Source organism: Tiliqua scincoides, chromosome 4 (genome assembly GCF_035046505.1).
Source record: "Tiliqua scincoides isolate rTilSci1 chromosome 4, rTilSci1.hap2, whole genome shotgun sequence".
Taxonomy (NCBI): Eukaryota; Metazoa; Chordata; class Lepidosauria; order Squamata; family Scincidae; genus Tiliqua; species Tiliqua scincoides.
Window position 1 is genome coordinate 13,642,032 of NC_089824.1, and position 19,003 is coordinate 13,661,034.

The window sequence follows — 19,003 nt, forward strand, 5'->3', positions numbered from 1 at the left end:
GGGGGGTTTTGTTCTGTTTTTATTGTTTTAATAAATGTTTTTATTGTTATACAGGTGAGCCCTGGTATCTGCTGGGGTTCCTTTCCGGACTCCCCTGTGGATACCTGAAACCATGCATACTGGGGACGCCTTTAAAAAGATTGGGGAAAGTTTAAAAAATCTTGGTAAAACAAGATATTTTTAAATGTTTCCCTATCTTTTTAAGAGGTGTCCCTGGTATCCATGGTATCTGTGGATAACTGAAACCCTGTATACAGAATCCGTGGATACCAGGGCATGCCTGTATGTTTTAAAGCTTATAAGCCTCCTTGATTGGCTGAAAGGTGGGTAGAAATTCCTCAAATAGACAAAAATGCTGTGGTGTTTGGCACGCCGCCAAACAAAGCAGCCCATGGGGTTCAGGAAGCCCCAACTCTGTTGCATTTGCTTTAGGGAGAGCTAGGGTACTGGCAGCCAGCACTTAAAAGGAGTTAGTCCAGGAAGAGAGAGGTGGAGGGAAAGGAGAGGGCAGAGAAGGAAGAGAAGAAATTAGGACAGGGAAAGGAGGAGTGGAGCACAACAGGTGAGAGGAAGAAAACTGAGCTGGAGAGATGAAGTGGGAAGGAACTAAAACAGGGAGAAAGAGAACAGCAAAGGGGAGAGAAAATCAAAGATTGGGTTGTAGGTCGAAGGGTTCCGGTCAGCAAGGTATCTCCTGGACGAGAAATGGTCAGTCAGCTAAGCCCACAGGCAGGACTTAACACCAGCAGGAGCCAGGATGGGTCACAAGCACTGGTACCACCAGAGACCCATCACCTCTGGGTCATGTCCAGAAGTGCAATTATGTTTTTACATGGCAGAAGCTCACTTGGAGCACAGTAAACTTCAGCCACAGCTTTACTCTGCCTTTAATGCAACCCCATGGCCAAGCAAATATAAAGTTGGATCTAAGAAAATAGTTCTGTCTGATCTCAGCACCAGAGATGTAGGGCCAGGGTCAAAGAAAACCTCTTTCAGCCAGGTCTGTCTTGGCTTGCTTCACTTTCCTACGTTGTAAATATCGGTGGATTTGGTCTTTCCTTTCTTTGTAAGAACTAAAACAAACAATGGCATCATTGTTACTTTTGATCTTAACAACAACCTGGATGTCGGTTAATTTGGAAGAAAAAAAGTAGAAGTACACAAATTTAAATCTAATGGAAAAGAGAAGTAGCAAAGGAAAGTCATCTTACAGGTGAGCTGAACACAGCACAGAAGGGAGTTTCCACCTCTGATCAAACAAAGGATTTCCCACAGTCTATTGTTGAAATATGACCACAATCTGATTGCTCATTTCTTACTCAATGGGCTGCTGAATCAAAAGAGGATGTTGGTATACTTCACCTGCTATTCTGCTCCAACAGCAGCTTAAATCAACAACTTGGCTTTCAAAGTCACACAACTATACATTTTACTGACAATTTTTCAAATTTATTGGACACTTTTATTGTTTTATAAGTTGGAAGGGTAGAAGGTTACACAAGGTAGGGGGAAAAAAGGAACTTGAGTTCCAGGTGTAGCCATGGCGCCTTTATTCAGTCCACTGACAGAGTCAATCTGGGAGGTTGACACACCAGCTAGAGATAATTGTATTATAGCAGTTCTTTCAGAGGACTTCATAGAATTTGAACCTGAACATCTCACAGAAACATTTTGCTCATCATTCCCACCCAGTTCCAAATCATATTACCTCATTCATTAAAATGAATGTACCTCATCAAACAGCTACTAACTCTACCACCTTATTGTTCTACAAATGTCTTCCAACATGGCTCTGGCTTTAACCCTACCCCTCCATCAGAGCTCCCACCCCAGCAACCCACCATCACCTTTGCATACACATCCACACTGCCCCATCACGTGCACACATTTTAGCCATTCAGGACCATTAATTATTTATTATTATTATTATTATTATTATTATTATTATTATTATTATATTAATTTATACCCCGCCTTTTTGCCCAATGGGCACACAAGGCGGCTAACAAACAATTTAAAAGCACAACATGAAAAACAATCATTAAAAAACAATTTACAATAATTAAAAAATCTAAAAACAAAACAAACCCTGTGGGTTTTCATATTAAAAGCAGGAACGCCAGCCAGCCTGTCACCTGGCGTTAGCCAGCCTGTCACCTAAGGTGTTAATCAACACCTTAGGGCAGCGTTTCTCAAACTATGGGTCAGGAACCACTAGGTGGGTGGCGAGGCAATTTCTGTTGGGTCCCCATTCATTTCAATGTATATTTTCTTTTTAATATATTAGACTTGATGCAACCATGGTATGTGACTGCATCTGAGAAAATGTTACAGAACTGCACTTGTAATAGGGTACTATGTACATCTTTTTAACTATGGTAGTCAATGGAGCTTATCCCCAGGTAAGTGTGAATAGGATGCAACCTTAGGGATTTAGGGAATTAGTTTTTAAACAGATCAGGAACTGCTTGGGAAGGTTAGGAGGGCTCTTTTTATTTGAAATAAATTTTTAAACTTATACTTATTGTACACTTTTGATTACTTAATTAATTAGATTTGAATTTGTCTTATGGGGATGTTAAAAATTTTCCTGCTTGATGATGTCACTTCTAGCCATGACCTGGGTTAATGACATCACTTCTGGTGGGTCCTGACAGACTGTAATTCTAACAGGTTTGAGAACCACTGCCTTAGGGTCTTGTCCCACCTTCAGTTACTTAATGAACTTTTTTAGGCACAGTTCAAGCTATTTCACAATCCCACTAAAGTATCTCAAGTGTCTCATTGCTTGCTTTTGTGTACAACCCTACAAAATTACTGTAAGAATGCCACAGCAGTCAGTATAATCCAACTATAGTAATAATAATCTGAATGCTCAGAAAGCATTATTTAAATGCTAAGGACTTCAAATCTACAACTGTAACACAGGCCAATATTTTTATCCCCAGAATGCAGATGGAGGTGGGGAACAAATAAAGATATGGGTAAACAGGTGAAACATATATAGTTGTTGGGTAGCCCAATCCTATGCCCTGACGCCGCAAAGTATAGCAGCACCAAAATGGCCGCCACTGTATCTTGGGGGGCCAAGGTAGCCGCCCAAGTCCCCTCAGGGTAAGGGAACTTTTCTGACACCCAGTGCCAGCAGTGCAAGCATACCACCAGCACTGGGCTCAATCGGACTGGGCCCTATGTCACATATACTTAGCATAATTACAACAAAGAGTTACATAGGAGGAACTGCTCATGCAATTCACTATCCTCAATTACCCTGAATTGCTTAAGTTTGGATTTGTTTACCTAATAGAACTGAATCATCAGACTAACTGAATACAGGTGGTGCCTCCTTATCTGCAGGAGTTCCATTCCTGGAACCCCCACGGATACCGAAAACCATGGATAATGAAATCCGCAGTTTTGGGGGCCTGTAGGAGCTCCAAACACAACCAGAGCCTTGCTCCAGTCGTGTCTGGAGCTGTTCCAAGCCTCAGAGAGAGAGAAAACTGGAAGTCACCCAAAAAAAAGCTGCAGGGGACTTTCTGAGCCTCTGGTTCCAGTGGTGTCTGGGAGGTCTTCAGTGGGCGATCTGGGGGTACAGCATCAATGGTGAGGCAAATCTGCGGATAGAGGCCCCACCTGTATAAACAAAGCAGCCAAGCCACATGAAAAGGTACTTGGATCCCCTCTATTTCAGTTTGGGATAAAATGCAACAGCACAATCATTGCCTTTGCAATATGTATGCACACATGAATTTCAAATCCACCGCAATTGCTCAAGGTTGTAAGGTCTCTATGGATTCCTGAGAGTCACAGTTATAGACCATCATGGCTATCCCTTATTTTTACACCTCCAAAAAACAAGATGACTGTCCCTTAGGGTCCAATCCTATCTGACCTTCCAGTACTGATGCAACCATGCCGATGCAGCATGAATTGCATCCTGTGTTGTAGGAGGCAGTTACAGAGGCCTCCTCAAGGTAAGGAAATGTTTGTTCCCCTACCTCGGGGCTGCATTGGTGCTGGAAAGTTGGTTATGACTGGGTCCTTATTTTGGCACTGTGAATGTCCCAACTATCCCTTACTATGTATAGCTAGAGGTGGGTTTTTCGGTGATAACAAAATAAAAACACATAACACCACCTTCTGCACTTCTCATTTTTGTGAAAAAAAACAACACACCCCAAAATCTGTGAAATCTATGAACAAATAAAACCATTCTCTAACATCTCTACATATACTCTTAACACAGGGGTGTCAAACATAAGGCCAGGGGGCTGGATGCAGCCCTCGAAAGCTTTTTTATCTGGCCCTCAGGCTCTCAGCTTCTGAGCAATGCTGAGATGTTACTGCTGAAAGGGCAGTCCACATGAAAATTGGGCTGTCCCTTATCTTGAAATATGACCAAGATTTGCATGGTTTCTCTTCTGTCATTTGCAGCTAAGTGAGAAAAAGTGTTTATTTTTTTGTTAGGATCTGTTTAATGACATCACTTTCTGTCTAATGACATCACTTTCAGCCCTCAGCAAACATGAGGAATGCTATTCGGCTCTCTGTATGAAACAAGTTTGACACCCCTGCTCTGACACCTTTATATGCATGCAGCTGTATCTGCTGACACTGTATCACCGACCTAGTACATTTTAAAGTAATTATAATTTATAATTATAAATTGAATTCACAGGACTTGAAGCTGAATCTTACATTTATTTAGGGAAAACAAAACATCTCCCAAAACATTTTTAAAAAGGAAACATATAACTAGTTTCAGACAGGGTCGATCCATCCATGAGGCAAACTGAAGCAATCCCACAGACAGCAGAATGGTGAAGGGAACCTATCACCTACTTGCCTCCACAAAGCTGGAGAGTAAGAAGAGCAGAGGCTGGTATATCACTGGGTAAGGGAGGCAGCATTTGGTAGGCCACATCAAAAGGTCTTGGGCCAGCCCTGGTTTCATACGTAACGTAATTTATCCTTTACCTGATTTACCGTGTCTTCTACGGCTTGTACATAGTGGCTCACATCACGACTCAGAGCAGCATATTCCAACATCACCCTTTCAATTTCATTAACCTCTTCCATGTCATCTGCAAAACATATAATTTACTTTTTTTAAGTTGTAAGAGTTTGGTCTTTCAGATAAATAGGGACATGGCTCTGGAGGCGTCAGAAGAATGTCAGAAACAAAACCAAAACAAAAGGAGGGATTGCAAAACAAAGGTATTAAGCTTTAGTGCAGTGGTTCCCAAACTGTGCGCCATGGCACTTGAGGGTGTCGTGGCAAACTTCCAGGGGTGCCACAGGATGTCCCCAAGAGGCATCTTGGATCTCATGCAATCCAAGATGGCAGCACGCGAGTTCGCTGGGAAGAAGCGGCCGCTGTGAAAGAAGGCTGCATTGACCACAGTTAAATTCAGAAACCGCCATTTAGTAGATTTTGAAAGAGGTAGATTAATCAACTAAGGGCACAATCCTAACCAGGTCTACTCAGAAGTTCTGTTTTGTTCAATGGGGTTTACTCTTAGGAAAGTGTGGTTAAGACTGCAGCTTAAGGGCGCAATCCTAACCTTATGTCAGTGCTTTCCAGCACTGACATGAGGGCAATGCAGCTCCGAGGTAAGGGAACAAACATTCCCTTACTTTGAGGAGGCCTTCGTGAGTGACACCCAACTGCAGGATGCAGCACATGTCCCATTGGTACCGCTATGGCAGTGCTAGAAAGCACTGACATAAGGGGTTAGGATTGCACTCTAAGACTGCGATCCTACTACCTGCAGGCACAAAAATGAGGGTACAACGAAGCTCCTTTAAAGCTGAGGTAGATATACTTCAAGTTTGCAGGATCTGTTTCAATCTTACTAGAATCCCAAGGTCCACCAACTGGAAATGGTGGTGTGAGAGTGGAGTCAGATCCAAAATACTAGTTGAAAGGGTACAGGCTGAGCTGCACCATCACAGACAAGTACAAATCTACATCAGAGTCATTGCTGATCAGGGATTCTAACACAAAGCTATAAAACCGGCCAACACAGTTCACAAAGACCTGGTCAAAAATGACCAATTAACACCCCATTTTACAGCTGAGGAAAACTGAGGCCAACAGATAAGCAATTAACACAAGAAAAGCCATGGCAGATTTTCTGATGGATCAGAAACTCCTGCTGATTTATTGTAAATCACGCAAAGATCAACCACCAAATCCCAATCTGCCGATTCTCTCTTGTTGGGCAAATTTTGGATTATCCCAGAATAGATAGGCTCATGTGTTGCACAGCTGATAAGCAACTCAGAACGACTCAGTACACAGGGATGAAGGTTCACAGGCTTTTATTTGAATTGTATACAGTTGGTCCACGGGACACATGTCTAAAGCATGGACCCAGTTTTGACTGTGTCCAGAACTCTTATATGACTCTTGGCCCTTTGTCTGAAAATCTAGACTTTCCATTCGCTGAAAATTTGACATCATAAATGGGGCTAATTCCTAATAGGATATAGATAAGATACCATTTACATAGAAGGTAGAAAATAGGTGGGCAATAAGTGAGTAAAACCATTGATTGGCTCTGATTTACATACAGGTGGGGTTTCACCTCAAAACTTAGCCAAAATTACACAATTTCCAAAAATTTTCAAGAACCAGTAGGGTACGCTATAATATCATTTTATCCAGTACTGGCCCTTACTCGCATTCATCAATCAAATTAGGGACTTCTTTGACAGGTCTCTGTACCATCCTCATTAAGAGATTATCATAATCTCTCTCCGCATGCCTCTCTCCTATGCTAATGTCAACATAGAAACACCTGTGAAGCCTTCCTGCTATGTTAAGGCTTTTGTCTGTTCTTAAGATGTTCCTAAAATCAAGCAGCAAAGGTTGCTTAAGACTTACTTCTAATGACTACTATGTCCCCATATATGTTGGTTACACTTTAGGGCAAAGACTATTTTACCTATATGTGTCTTTTCCTTTGAAAGCATGGAAGAATAACATAAGCCTCTCTCTTCTTCTCTACATTCCAAAGGCCCCAAAGTCCCAGCTTCTGTGAAACTTCAGTGAAACTAACAAATGGCTTCCAAAATGATTCTTTCAAGCAGCTTTTCACTATTCTTTGTGTTTCCATGCTTTAGCAATGTGGCTTTTAAGCTTTTTGTACAAATGGTATGCTTTTAAAATCAAGCAGCTCTTTAGCATTGTGTGTATGCTTTAGTATTTCTGGGCTATCCAGTGGCTCTGGGGTCAATGGTCACCATGCCGCACATGAGAAAACAACAAGAGCTGCACAGAGACAACATCACTAGATGGAAAAATTCACTAGAAAAAAATTAAGAACTTTAGCATAAAAAGGAACACAAACAGTACAGTATATATTACCCTTCCAGACAGAATCTCAAAAGCTGGTCTCAGCTATGCTAGCTACAAGCAGGGTGATTAGATGTTATAACCGCAAAAGAGGACAAGGCACCTCAAAATGTACATCATTTAAGAAAAATGTAGGACATGACAAAATAAAAGTTAAAACATATATTAATTTCATGTGATTAATTTTAACAATATATTACTTATTAAATTTAAAACAATATGACATTACATGTAATTTATTAATTATAAATTAATTTCTGGGCCAGATCTACTGACACAGATCCACTTGGACTTGCACCTGCAATTCAGCAGGCACAGATCCAAGCAGACCCATTGCCCCACGGCTGGGGCTTTGCCTGGGTCAATGGGACAAATGCATCCTTATCTCAAGGAGACCTCCAGACTCCAACATTCCCTTTGTGAGATACAGCGCAAGCCGCACTGGCCCCGCTGCATCTGCCAGGAGAATTTCAGTAGAATTGTGCTGCCCATCTAATATGCAGACACCTACATATATGAAATACAGTTTCACATCTCAAAGTATGAACTAGCAGGCAATATTCCTAATTATTCCACCCTTTGTATTGGCAACCTTCAGTCTCGAAAGACTATGGTATCGCGCTCTGAAAGGTGGTTCTGGCACAGCGTCTAGTGTGGCTGAAAAGGCCAATCCGGGAGTGACAATCCCTTCCACACCGGGAGCAAGTGCAGTCTGTCCCTGGTCTGTCTCCCTGGCTATGGGCCTTCCTTCTTTGCCTCTTAGCCTCAGACTGTTGGCAAAGTGTCTCTTCAAACTGGGAAAGGCCATGCTGCACAGCCTGCCTCCAAGCGGGCCGCTCAGAGGCCAGGGTTTCCCACTTGTTGAGGTCCATCCCTAAGGCCTTCAGATCCCTCTTGCAGATGTCCTTGTATCGCAGCTGTGGTCTACCTGTAGGGCGCTTTCCTTGCACGAGTTCTCCATAGAGGAGATCCTTTGGGATCCGGCCATCATCCATTCTCACGACATGACCAAGCCAACGCAGGCGTCTCTGTTTCAGCAGTGAATACATGCTAGGGATTCCAGCACGTTCCAGGACTGTGTTGTTTGGAACTTTGTCCTGCCAGGTGATGCCGAGGATGCGTCGGAGGCAGCGCATGTGGAAAGCGCTCAGTTTCCTCTCCTGTTGTGAGCGAAGAGTCCATGACTCGCTGCAGTACAGAAGTGTACTCAGGACGCAAGCTCTGTAGACCTGGATCTTGGTATGTTCCGTCAGCTTCTTGTTGGACCAGACTCTCTTTGTGAGTCTGGAAAACGTGGTAGCTGCTTTACCGATGCGCTTGTTTAGCTCGGTATCGAGAGAATGAGTGTCGGAGATCGTTGAGCCAAGGTACACAAAGTCATGGACAACCTCCAGTTCATGCTCAGAGATTGTAATGCAGGGAGGTGAGTCCACATCCTGAACCATGACCTGTGTTTTCTTCAGGCTGATTGTCAGTCCAAAATCTTGGCAGGCCTTGCTAAAACGATCCATGAGCTGCTGGAGATCTTTGGCAGAGTGGGTAGTGACAGCTGCATCGTCGGCAAAGAGGAAGTCACGCAGACATTTCAGCTGGACTTTGGATTTTGCTCTCAGTCTGGAGAGGTTGAAGAGCTTTCCGTCTGATCTGGTCCGGAGATAGATGCCTTCTGTTGCAGTTCCAAAGGCCTGCTTCAGCAGGACAGCGAAGAAAATCCCAAACAAGGTTGGTGCAAGAACACAGCCCTGCTTCACTCCGCTTCGGATGTCAAAAGGGTCTGATGTGGAGCCATCGAAGACAACAGTGCCCTTCATGTCCTTGTGGAAAGATCTGATGATGCTGAGGAGCCTGGGTGGACATCCAATCTTGGGGAGAATCTTGAAGAGGCCGTCTCTGCTGACCAGGTCGAAAGCCTTTGTGAGATCTATGAAGGCTATAAAGAGTGGCTGTCGTTGTTCCCTGCATTTCTCCTGCAGTTGTCTAAGGGAGAATACCATATCAGTGGTGGACCTGTTGGCTCGGAATCCACACTGCGATTCTGGATAGACGCTCTCTGCAAGTACCTGGAGCCTCTTTAGTACAACTCGGGCAAACAGCTTTCCTACAACGCTAAGGAGAGAGATGCCGCGGTAGTTGTTGCAGTCACCCCTGTCACCTTTGTTCTTGTACAGCGTGATGATGTTTGCATCCCTCATGTCTTGAGGTACTTCACCTTCTCTCCAGCAGAGACAGAGGATTTCATGCAGCTCAGTGACGATGATCTCTTTGCAGCATTTTAGGACTTCAGCAGGGATGCTGTCTTTTCCAGGTGCCTTGCCAAAGGCAAGGGAGTCCAGGGCCACGTGAAGTTCTTCTAGGGTTGGTTCACTGTCAAGCTCTTCCAGCACAGGCAGGCACTCAATGTTGTTCAGTGCTTCTTCGGTGACTACATTTTCTCTGGAATATAGCTCAGAGTAGTGCTGCACCCAGCGTTCCATCTGCTGCGCCCCATCCTGGATGACCTCGCCTGTGGCAGACTTCAGAGGGGCAATTTTCTTCTGTGTTGGACCTAGGGCCTGCTTGATACCATCATACATCCCCTTGATGTTGCCCGTGTCAGCTGCTATCTGTATCTCGGAACAGAGCTGGAGCCAGTAGTCGTTAGCACATCTCCTGGCAGTCTGTTGGACTTTGCTGCGAGCAGTTCGGAGGACCTGCAGGTTGCGCTCACTGGGACAGGCCTTGTATGCTGCTTGAGCTCTCCTCTTTTCCTCAATGACTGGCGTCAACTCCTCATAGTGGGCTTCAAACCAGTCTGCCGCCTTGTTGGTCTTCTTGCCGAATATGGACAAGGCGGTGTTGTAAACGGTATTCTTGAAATGTTCCCATCTGTTGGATGCGTTTGCGTCGGCCGGGCCTGGAAGAGATTCCTCAAGCGCTTGTGCAAATTCCTCCACTTTTCTCTGATCCCGGGTCTTGCTGGTATCAATGCGAGGTCTTCCTTCCTTTTTCGTGTGATACAGTCGCTTTGTTTGCAGTTTCACTCTGCTGCACACCAGGGAGTGGTCAGTGTCGCAGGCAGCACCATGATAACTGCGTGTGATCTTGATGCTGGGAAGGCTGGAGCGTCTGGTGAGGATCAGGTCGAGCTGGTGCCAGTGCTTTGATCTTGGATGTCTCCAAGAGACTCTATGTTGGGGCTTTGTGTTGAAGAATGTGTTGCTGACACAGAGACCATGATGACAGCAAAACTCTAGCAGGCGTTGGCCATTTTCGTTCATCCTCCCAGTGCCAAACTGACCTAAGCAAGTGGGCCATGAACTGTTATCAGCACCAACTCTAGCATTGAAATCGCCGAGGATGAACAATGGCTCTTTTACAGGGATTTTCTTGACAGTGGTGGCCAGGTCATCATAGAATTTGTCTTTGGCTTCTGCTGGAGACGACAGAGTTGGTGCATAAGCACTGATGAGAGTGATAGGTCCTGCTGATGACTGGAGCTGCAGGGACAAAATTCTTTCACTTCCCACAGTAGGTGGGATGATTGATTTCAGCAGGGTATTTCTGACCGCAAAGCCAACGCCATGTTCCCTGGTTTCGTTTGGTGGTTTTCCCTGCCAGAAAAATGAGAAATTTCTCTCCTTGACAGATCCGGAATCTGGCAGCCTAGTCTCTTGAAGGGCGACGATGTCCATCTGCAGTCTGCTCAGCTCCATGTCGATGACAGCTGTTTTGCGTGCGTCGTCTATTTCTTGCAGGTCATCAGAGAAGCCAGGTGTCATTGTCCTAACGTTCCAGGTGCCCAGCTTTAGGGCAGTAGTTTTCTGTTTTCTGTTGCATGGTGCAGAGTTGTCGATCCGCTTGTCGGTTTTCACCCTAAACCCCACGCACCCCATGAGGTTAACGGACCGTGGCGAGGCAACACCTTACTGGCTGGGGACTGCCCAGCTTAAGGCGGGCGGTAGCTGCCCAATGAGATGCAATGATCTCTCCCACCATCGGAAGCAGCCCCTGGCGTCATGCTCTACGCCAATCGAGCAAAGACTTATAACCGGTAAACTGCTGCTTCCCGTGTTGTGCCGACGCCGTATGGCGAAGTTGGAGTGTCCTCTCCAGTGCGCGAAGCCTGGGTAAAGAAGGTATGGAGGATAGGCTGTTACCCATGCAGCAAATCCCCCCTCTCCACGTCGCTGGAATGGTCCAATGGAAAGGCAGAAGCCAATACGGTTGGTTCCAGCGGCGTTGCAGGAGTTGCCAGAATGTGACTGTGTTCAGCCATGAACTGCCTAAGGGACTCCGGCTCCTGATTTTGCCTCGAGGTTGACTCCTGAAGCCTTTTCCAGAACTGGATGTAGCCACAAGGCAGTGGAGGTTTGAGGTCAGAGTTTCCTTCTCTTAGATGAGCTGCCTTCCTAGGCTGACGAGTCCCATCTACCCGGTTTTCCACCCTATCCCTATATTAAACTGAGGAATTAGAAATAGCATGGTGTAATGGGTAGAGCAGCCATTTTCAATCACTGTGATGCAGCACATTGGTGTGCCATGAATGGTCTCTAGGTATGCCCCAGGAATTTCGGAGAGTGCTATTTATTAGTGGGGCCACTGGGGGATGTGAGCTCCCCCACCAGCAGTGTGGTATGCCTTGTCAATTGCCAAAAAACCGATGGTGCGCCCTGAACATTTTAGTGCCTTCCAAATGTGCCATGAGATGAAAAAGGTTGAAAATCACTGGGGTAGAGAGTCAGAGCAGGGCTGTGGAGACTCAGCCATGAAGCTTACATGGTGACCTTGGTCCATCTCGGAGTCCAACCCACCTCATAAGGTGGTTGTGAGGACAAAGGGGAGGGGGGAGAACAAGATATGCTTCCCTGAGCTCCTTGGAGGAATACTGTATTTTTATTTAACGTGTTATAGTTCTTTCCCAAAGAAGTTCTTAGGCTGATGATGCAAGTCAATGAGCAGTTGACAATTCACCAGTTACCTAGGTGCCACTGGCAGGAAAGAATAAATGAAAGTCCTGAGTTTGGAATCCTGAAAGATTTCGTATTTGTGGACAAATACGCAAAAGGCTGCAACTGGTACCCCAAAAGGGCGACAGGTTCCTCCCTCCTGTCCTAGAGGGTTCCACTGCACAGGAGGTTAACAGGAAAGGGACAGAGCAAATTTCTATGGAGTTTTCTGCTGGGCTCCATTCTCCATATACTAAGGACGCAGGATTGCAGCCTTAGGCTGTAATCGGAGATTGAAAATTCCTCCCAGAAGGAGCCTGGAAAGACTGAAGGTCAAGCTATAGGCAACACTAAAACATCACTGTTCTTCTGTTAATTAAAAAAAAATAATTTGCAGTGGCAGAATCCAAAGCTGAAGGGCAGAAGGATTAATGCTATTCCCCATGCCATGGTCCTGATCCAGATGCCCATCTGTAGCTGCTATCTTAAAAGCATCTTAGTAACTACGTACAAATTTGATCCTGAGACTGATACATGGATCACCTTGCAGGCTACCCTCTTTCTTGTACTTCCTAGTAGAAAATGAAACTGAAGAGACTTTGTCCCTTCCAGTTTGTTTCCAAAGCTAGCAGGTATTTTGCATTTCAGGTTGAAAAGACCTGAATAAGAGCCACAGGTTGTTTACAATAATGTAGACCCTGCTCAATTAAAATCAACCTGGCACAACCATTTACCAAGTGGTGATTTATCAACCATGTACGTAACCATTTGCTAAACAGGTCTTCTGCATCATCTTGCCAGGAGGCACTGAGAATGTTTTTTGGCACTTGAAATCTGTGGCAATCAGAGTATAGGGAACTCTTCTCATTCTCTTGGAGACAATTAGTTTACTATGTGGTTACTTTTACACTCTGGTAGAAAACAGTTATCTTGTCTTGTTAATATATATTCACCTTCTCTCATTAATATTTTAAATTTCCATCCTTTTTCATCTTCACAACAACCCTGTGAGGTAAATTGGGCCAAGGGAACTTGGGCCAAGGCAACTCCAGGAAATTCACAGCAGATCAGAGGTCTCCAAGCCAATCTTCTACCCACTACATCAGCTCTCAATAGTGGTTTTATTCCAACACAGTTGCTTTTGTTTCCCCCTACACACCCAGCAAATTAACTTTTATTCATATCCTCCAACCACACAGCCACTGCCTCACTGTCTCTGTCTTTTTCACATATGGGATGCCAGGTGTTTTCCAGGTTGTTCAAAACCTAACTTATATTTTTAACATGTTTTGCAATCAAGAGTCATTTTACAGTTCTTGGGCAACCTCAGCAGATGCATTACTCACAGAGCAACTTCCCTGATTTTATGCAAGAGAGATTGTGAGAGAGAGAGGGGTATGTGTGTATTCTGTGTGTGTATGTGTAATTTCAGTTACCAACACCTAGTCATTAGGCAATCAGGGTATTTTGCGCAGAAGTTGTATTTAATGACTCATCACATTGCCTGAGAAATATTTAATGGAAACATAAATGCCCCCTCTCACTGAACTGCAGTTCAGACTATAATTAGCTCCCATTCTTATAAATGCTAGCATTGTAAAATAAAAAACTGAGTCAGCATTTTGTGACTCAAGGAAAAATAATGGAAGTGTGTTTAAGTAGGAAGTTCCCCAACAAGAAGCTGCTCCTGTCCACAGAAATTAAGCAAACAAAAGAAGAACATTGAGATCCATCGGTGACCCCAAACTGTGGCCCACAACCCAATTTTGGGTGGTTTGCAAAACTGTCAGGGTAGATTAAGCTAAGTGCATCAAGGGTTAAACAACCTGCTCCTTGGAAGAAGCACTGCTGCCCAATCACCATTACTGCCACAGAGCCTTGAGTGGCTGGTAAAGTGAAACATTTTTTTAGGTGGGTCTCGATGCTAAAATGTTTGGAAACCACTGATTTAGATCTTAACCTTGTAAAATCCCTCTGTCCATCTTTAAATCTGACTTTGTCCCTCTCCTCCCAATATCCCTTTTTCTATATTGCAACACATAACTTTGTGTCACTCTGCACGAAACAGAACCTTTAAATGGAACAAAAGTCCAGATTTACCTTCTCTTCCGTGTGCACAATCTCCTTTCTCTGCAACATTCACAAGAGCATTGCAAACATGACAAATCCCTCCCGGGGGAAGGGAGGTGCAGGCCTTGCAATTCCTTCCTAGCATGGCTATTGCATCTCCAGCCACCCACTACAAATGTGAAAGCCCATCGCGTCAATGCAGTTGAGTGCTCCACATCTAAATGCTACCCTGCTGGCATGAAGTAGGATCTTGCCTTAGCCGGCATCTGCATACCATCAAGCTGCCTGACCCCATGAAAAACTGGGCACAGGGGAAACAGACATAATCTGAAACCCTTGATCCAACCAGTGTTTGATTTCTGACACACCAGTTCAAAATGTCCAGGTTCAAACAATCCAACAGCCTTCCTTTTCCCTTTAGATTCCCAAGTCTGCAGTTTTCCTATTTGGTCAGTTTCCCAGCCCCTTCCCTTTTTTGGAGTTCTCAGTTCTCTTTCACTTTTTGCAGTTATTCCTTAGTCTAGTTGTTCTCCCCTCTTGGTTGGCTATCCTATACTATGGATATTTTGCTGTTTGCCTCCTCATAAAGAACCTTCCTCCTTTTTCTTAATTCTATGCCTCTTTTTGTGTTGTCTCCTCAGTCTGGTTGATCTCCCCTCTTGGTATTCTTGTCACACCAGTATCTGGTACATTGCTTTCTGCCTCTTCATAAATGCAATTTAATTTAAATAAAATACTAGGTTGTTTAAGCTTGTCTGTCCTAACCGGAGGGCTGTAAGGATTTCCCAATAAGTGCTTAAATTCATGTAAAGTGTGTGAATATGTACCAAGGATAATTACCCTGCTTGTGTTATTTTTTAATACAAAGTAATGAATACAAAGTAATCGATACTTTTTAAAAGACCAATTTGTTGGTGAATAAATAAATATTTCAAAAATTATATATTTTTGATTGCTTCTTAAGTGCCCTCTTTCACTCTCAAAAGTGTCCCTATTCGGACGATAAATTATATGGTCACCCTAGGTATGAATGCAGTTGGCAAAGAGTAAGCAATAATTTTCGAGAGATTTGATACTGCTTGAGTGAGACATTGCTCCCTGTGACATGCACACGCACAGTTATTTGGTCCCTCCTGGTCAAACAGGTTCTTTGAAACGTCCAAAAACCAGCAAGGCCCGTTTACCTGGGTGAAAGTGGGATGAGTGTACCTACTGCTCTTTTAAACTGCCTTCTCCTCTCTGGAAAAGCTATCACCTTTCTCCAGTCAGAAGAAGAGCACTGGAGAGGCAGCAAACAGGTCCTTAGACTACCCCGACAATATGGGAGCCAGTGCATCACTTTTCAAAGTAACATGAAAGGTCTTACAGAAGGAAACTGCTGCATGTCAACCTTGGTGCTTTGGAAATTGAAGTAGTTGTGGTATGGTGAGAAGTTGCACTGGCTCTTCCCCCACATATAGATCAGGCCTCCTTATGTACCCAGACAGTACAGGGAAGAGCAGTGTTTCAACAGTTCTCCTGTTGTCATAAGAATCCACTCTACAAGTTAGAAAATTCTATCACCTCTTTGGGTGTAGCACTCAGACTGTGGTGGTATTTCTAAAAGTTCCCATATGCAAAGAGTTGGCATCCTTCAGTCTCGGAAGACTATGGTGTCACGCTCTGAATGGTGGTTCTGGAACAGAGTGGCCTCTCCAGTGCGCGAAGCCTGGGTAAAGTAGGTATGGAGGATAGGCTGTTACCCATGCAGCAAATCCCCCCTCTCCACGTCGCTGAAATGGTCCCATGGAAAGGCAGAGGCCAATACGGTTGGTTCCAGCGGCGTCGCAGGAGTTGCCAGAACTTGACTGTGTTCAGCCATGAACTGCCTCAGGGACTCCGGCTCCGGATTTTGCCTCAAGGTTGACTCCTGAAGCCTTTTCCATAACTGGATGTAGCCACAAGGCAGTGGAGGTTTGAGATCAGAGTTTTCCTTCTCTCAGATGAGCTGCCTTCCCAGGCTGACGAGCCCCATCTACCCAGTGGCTGTTTAGTCGCCTCTTACGACAAGTACAGCCAAACTGAGGGCTTATTCTTATCCCCCAGCCCCCAGGGGAAGGAAACTTCCCTTCCCTATGCAAAGAACTGTGTAGTATATTAGGAAGGGAGACTCCACGGTCCAATTCAATTCAAGAACCGCACGGGGGGGGACGGACATGTTCCGCTGGTGCAGGCTATAGAGCACTGTGTGGTGGTGCAGAGAGCCAGCACACCAGCAGGAAGACCAGAGCTTTCCCGTGTGTACTGGTGGAATGATGGAGGCCCACCGGAGAAAGTGAGCCTGGCACAGGGGGAGGAACAGAGCAGGGGGGAAGGTATGGATGGGGTTGAAACGGTGGGAGAGCATGGAATGGGGAGGAGATGGGGCGGTGTGGGTGGACTGGATCCAGGGGGGTTGCAGGTTTGGTGGCCACAGCGCACTCCAAATCTCGATCCCCTTCCCTGGCCTCATCTGCCTTCACAGATCAACACGGATAAGCGCCAGCGATATTGCAGTGATATGGCAAAGAGAGAAGCAATGGGTTTAGAAAGCCAGAAGACGCCCAGGATTAGTCAGTCAGTGACTTAGATTAGGTCATGCAGAAATCTTTCATTGATTAATTTATTGCAATTGGGTCTTTAAATGTATTTTTCCCTTTTCTTTTTTCTTGGAGGGAACAAGCCCCATTTGCCCCTATGGAGGAGCCTCCACTGTGTAATATCAACAATTGGCTCAGCCATCTATCTATACTTTAAAATATGTAGTTTCAAGGTTCTTTACTTAGAAAAAAAAATGAGCAGAAGTCATAACACTGAACTCAACATAGTGAAAGGTACAGCACTAAAAACAAAAAATCCAGGATGTGAAAAAAGTATTCACAAAGATGAGTCTAATCCTTCACACACTCCCCAAATCTGCACACCCAGTTAAATGCTACATTTCAGATTAGTCTTATAAATGTATTTCTGCATGTTGTCCACTTGTTTACTCTGGCTCCATTCCACAAGATTCCTGATCACACGTGCCAGAATTTCCTTGCGGGCAGCAGGAAGGAGATTTCCTTCACCTGCAGCTGCAATTAAAAGATCTGCAGGAGACTCATTCATGCAAACATCTGGGTGTCAACAGCTGCAGCTACCATCCCTATTGTGGTTCAACAGCCAATTACTCAGATACTTACATCAAGGAGTCTCACAGAGATATCTTGACTGGGGTCATTGATCAACAGGAGATGTGGTGACAAACAGAAGAAATTTTGAACTTTACATATATGAACATATGAAGTTATCTTACACTGGATCAAGCCATCCAGACCAACAGAAGTCTATAAATTTATTTGCTCCTCTTGCTATGGAGAGAGTTCCACTGCACTAACCATTGAAGTAGGACAGGGTGGGTCATCATCCCCCTCACAGAGCGGGAAGGAACCCACACACATCTAGTCCAACCCCCTGCCTGTAGCAGGAAATCCTTTGAGAGAATCTCCAGCAGGGGCTCTCAAGCCTTTGCCTGAAAATCTCCAGTGGAAAAGAATCCACCACCTCCCTTGGTAACTAGTTCCACTGCCAAACCGCACATAATTAAGAATTTCTTCCTGATGTCCAACCAGAATCTCATCTCTTGTCGTTTGTACCCAGTGCATCCAGTTCTACTCTGAGACAGATAAGAATAAATTTATTCCTTCTTCCATATCACAGCCCTGCAAGTATTTGAAGAGTGCTATCATATCCCCTCTCAGCCTTCTCTTCTCCAAGCTAAACATACCAAGTTCCCTTACAACCTTTCTTTGCAGGGCTTGTTCTCCAGGCCTCTGATCATCCTTGTTGCTCTTCTCTGAACCCGCTCCAATTTGACTGCATCTTTCCTAAAGTGTAGTGCCCAGAAATCGACACAGTACTCCAGGTGAGGTCTGACCAACGCGGAGTAAAGTGGAACCACTACTTCAACCATGGTTCAGCTAATGCAGGCGAAAATTGTGTTAGCCTTATTTGCAGCTGCATGTTTCCAGGAAATTTTTATAAAAGTTTTGGGCCAGTTAGCCAGATTTACCCCAAAGAATTCTGGGAATCTCAGTTTGACAAGAGCACTGAGAATGCTTTACCAGTCTACAGAATCCCTTGAGGAAAAAATACATAAAGAACTGGTTCAGGATTTAAATATGGTATTAGTACATTCCAGTTCTTTTGCCACAAGATGCTACACTTTAAGTCTTTCCCAGAAATAATTAATTAGTTTCAGGTTCGCTGAATGTATTAAATATGACATAAAGCTGTTAACACTTCAATTCAACAGAACTGAAGGGCCAAACAAAGACACACACACAAAAATGCCATTAGCATACGATAAAGAAGTATTCTTCAGACAAGAACCTTACACTTCACACACACCCCAAATCTGCACAACCGGTTAAATGCTGCATTTCAAGATCAACCTTATGAATCAATTTCAGCATGTTACTCAGCTGTTTACATTGGCTCCAATCCAGCAAGGTTCCCAGTTTCATGTACCAGAACTTAGTTGCGTGCATTCACCATGTCCTGCAGAAGTTGCAATCAAAAGATCAGAATGAGATTAATTCGTGCTAGTATCTAGGTGTCCTAGCATCAGTCACCTGTTGTCAAACAG

At 44.5% G+C, this 19,003-nt stretch overlaps 1 protein-coding gene across 2 annotated transcripts in view; it reads right to left on the reverse strand.

Annotated features, from left to right (window-relative positions):
* Positions 1 to 19,003, reverse strand: part of NSMCE2 (NSE2 (MMS21) homolog, SMC5-SMC6 complex SUMO ligase) — a 228,362-nt gene that overhangs the window by 179,001 nt on the left and 30,358 nt on the right. For both annotated transcript variants that reach the window (XM_066623846.1, XM_066623847.1), the window contains one exon: positions 4,981 to 5,087. In XM_066623846.1, the coding sequence (XP_066479943.1) occupies positions 4,981 to 5,087 (107 nt within the window). The remainder of the gene's footprint in view (positions 1 to 4,980; positions 5,088 to 19,003) is intronic.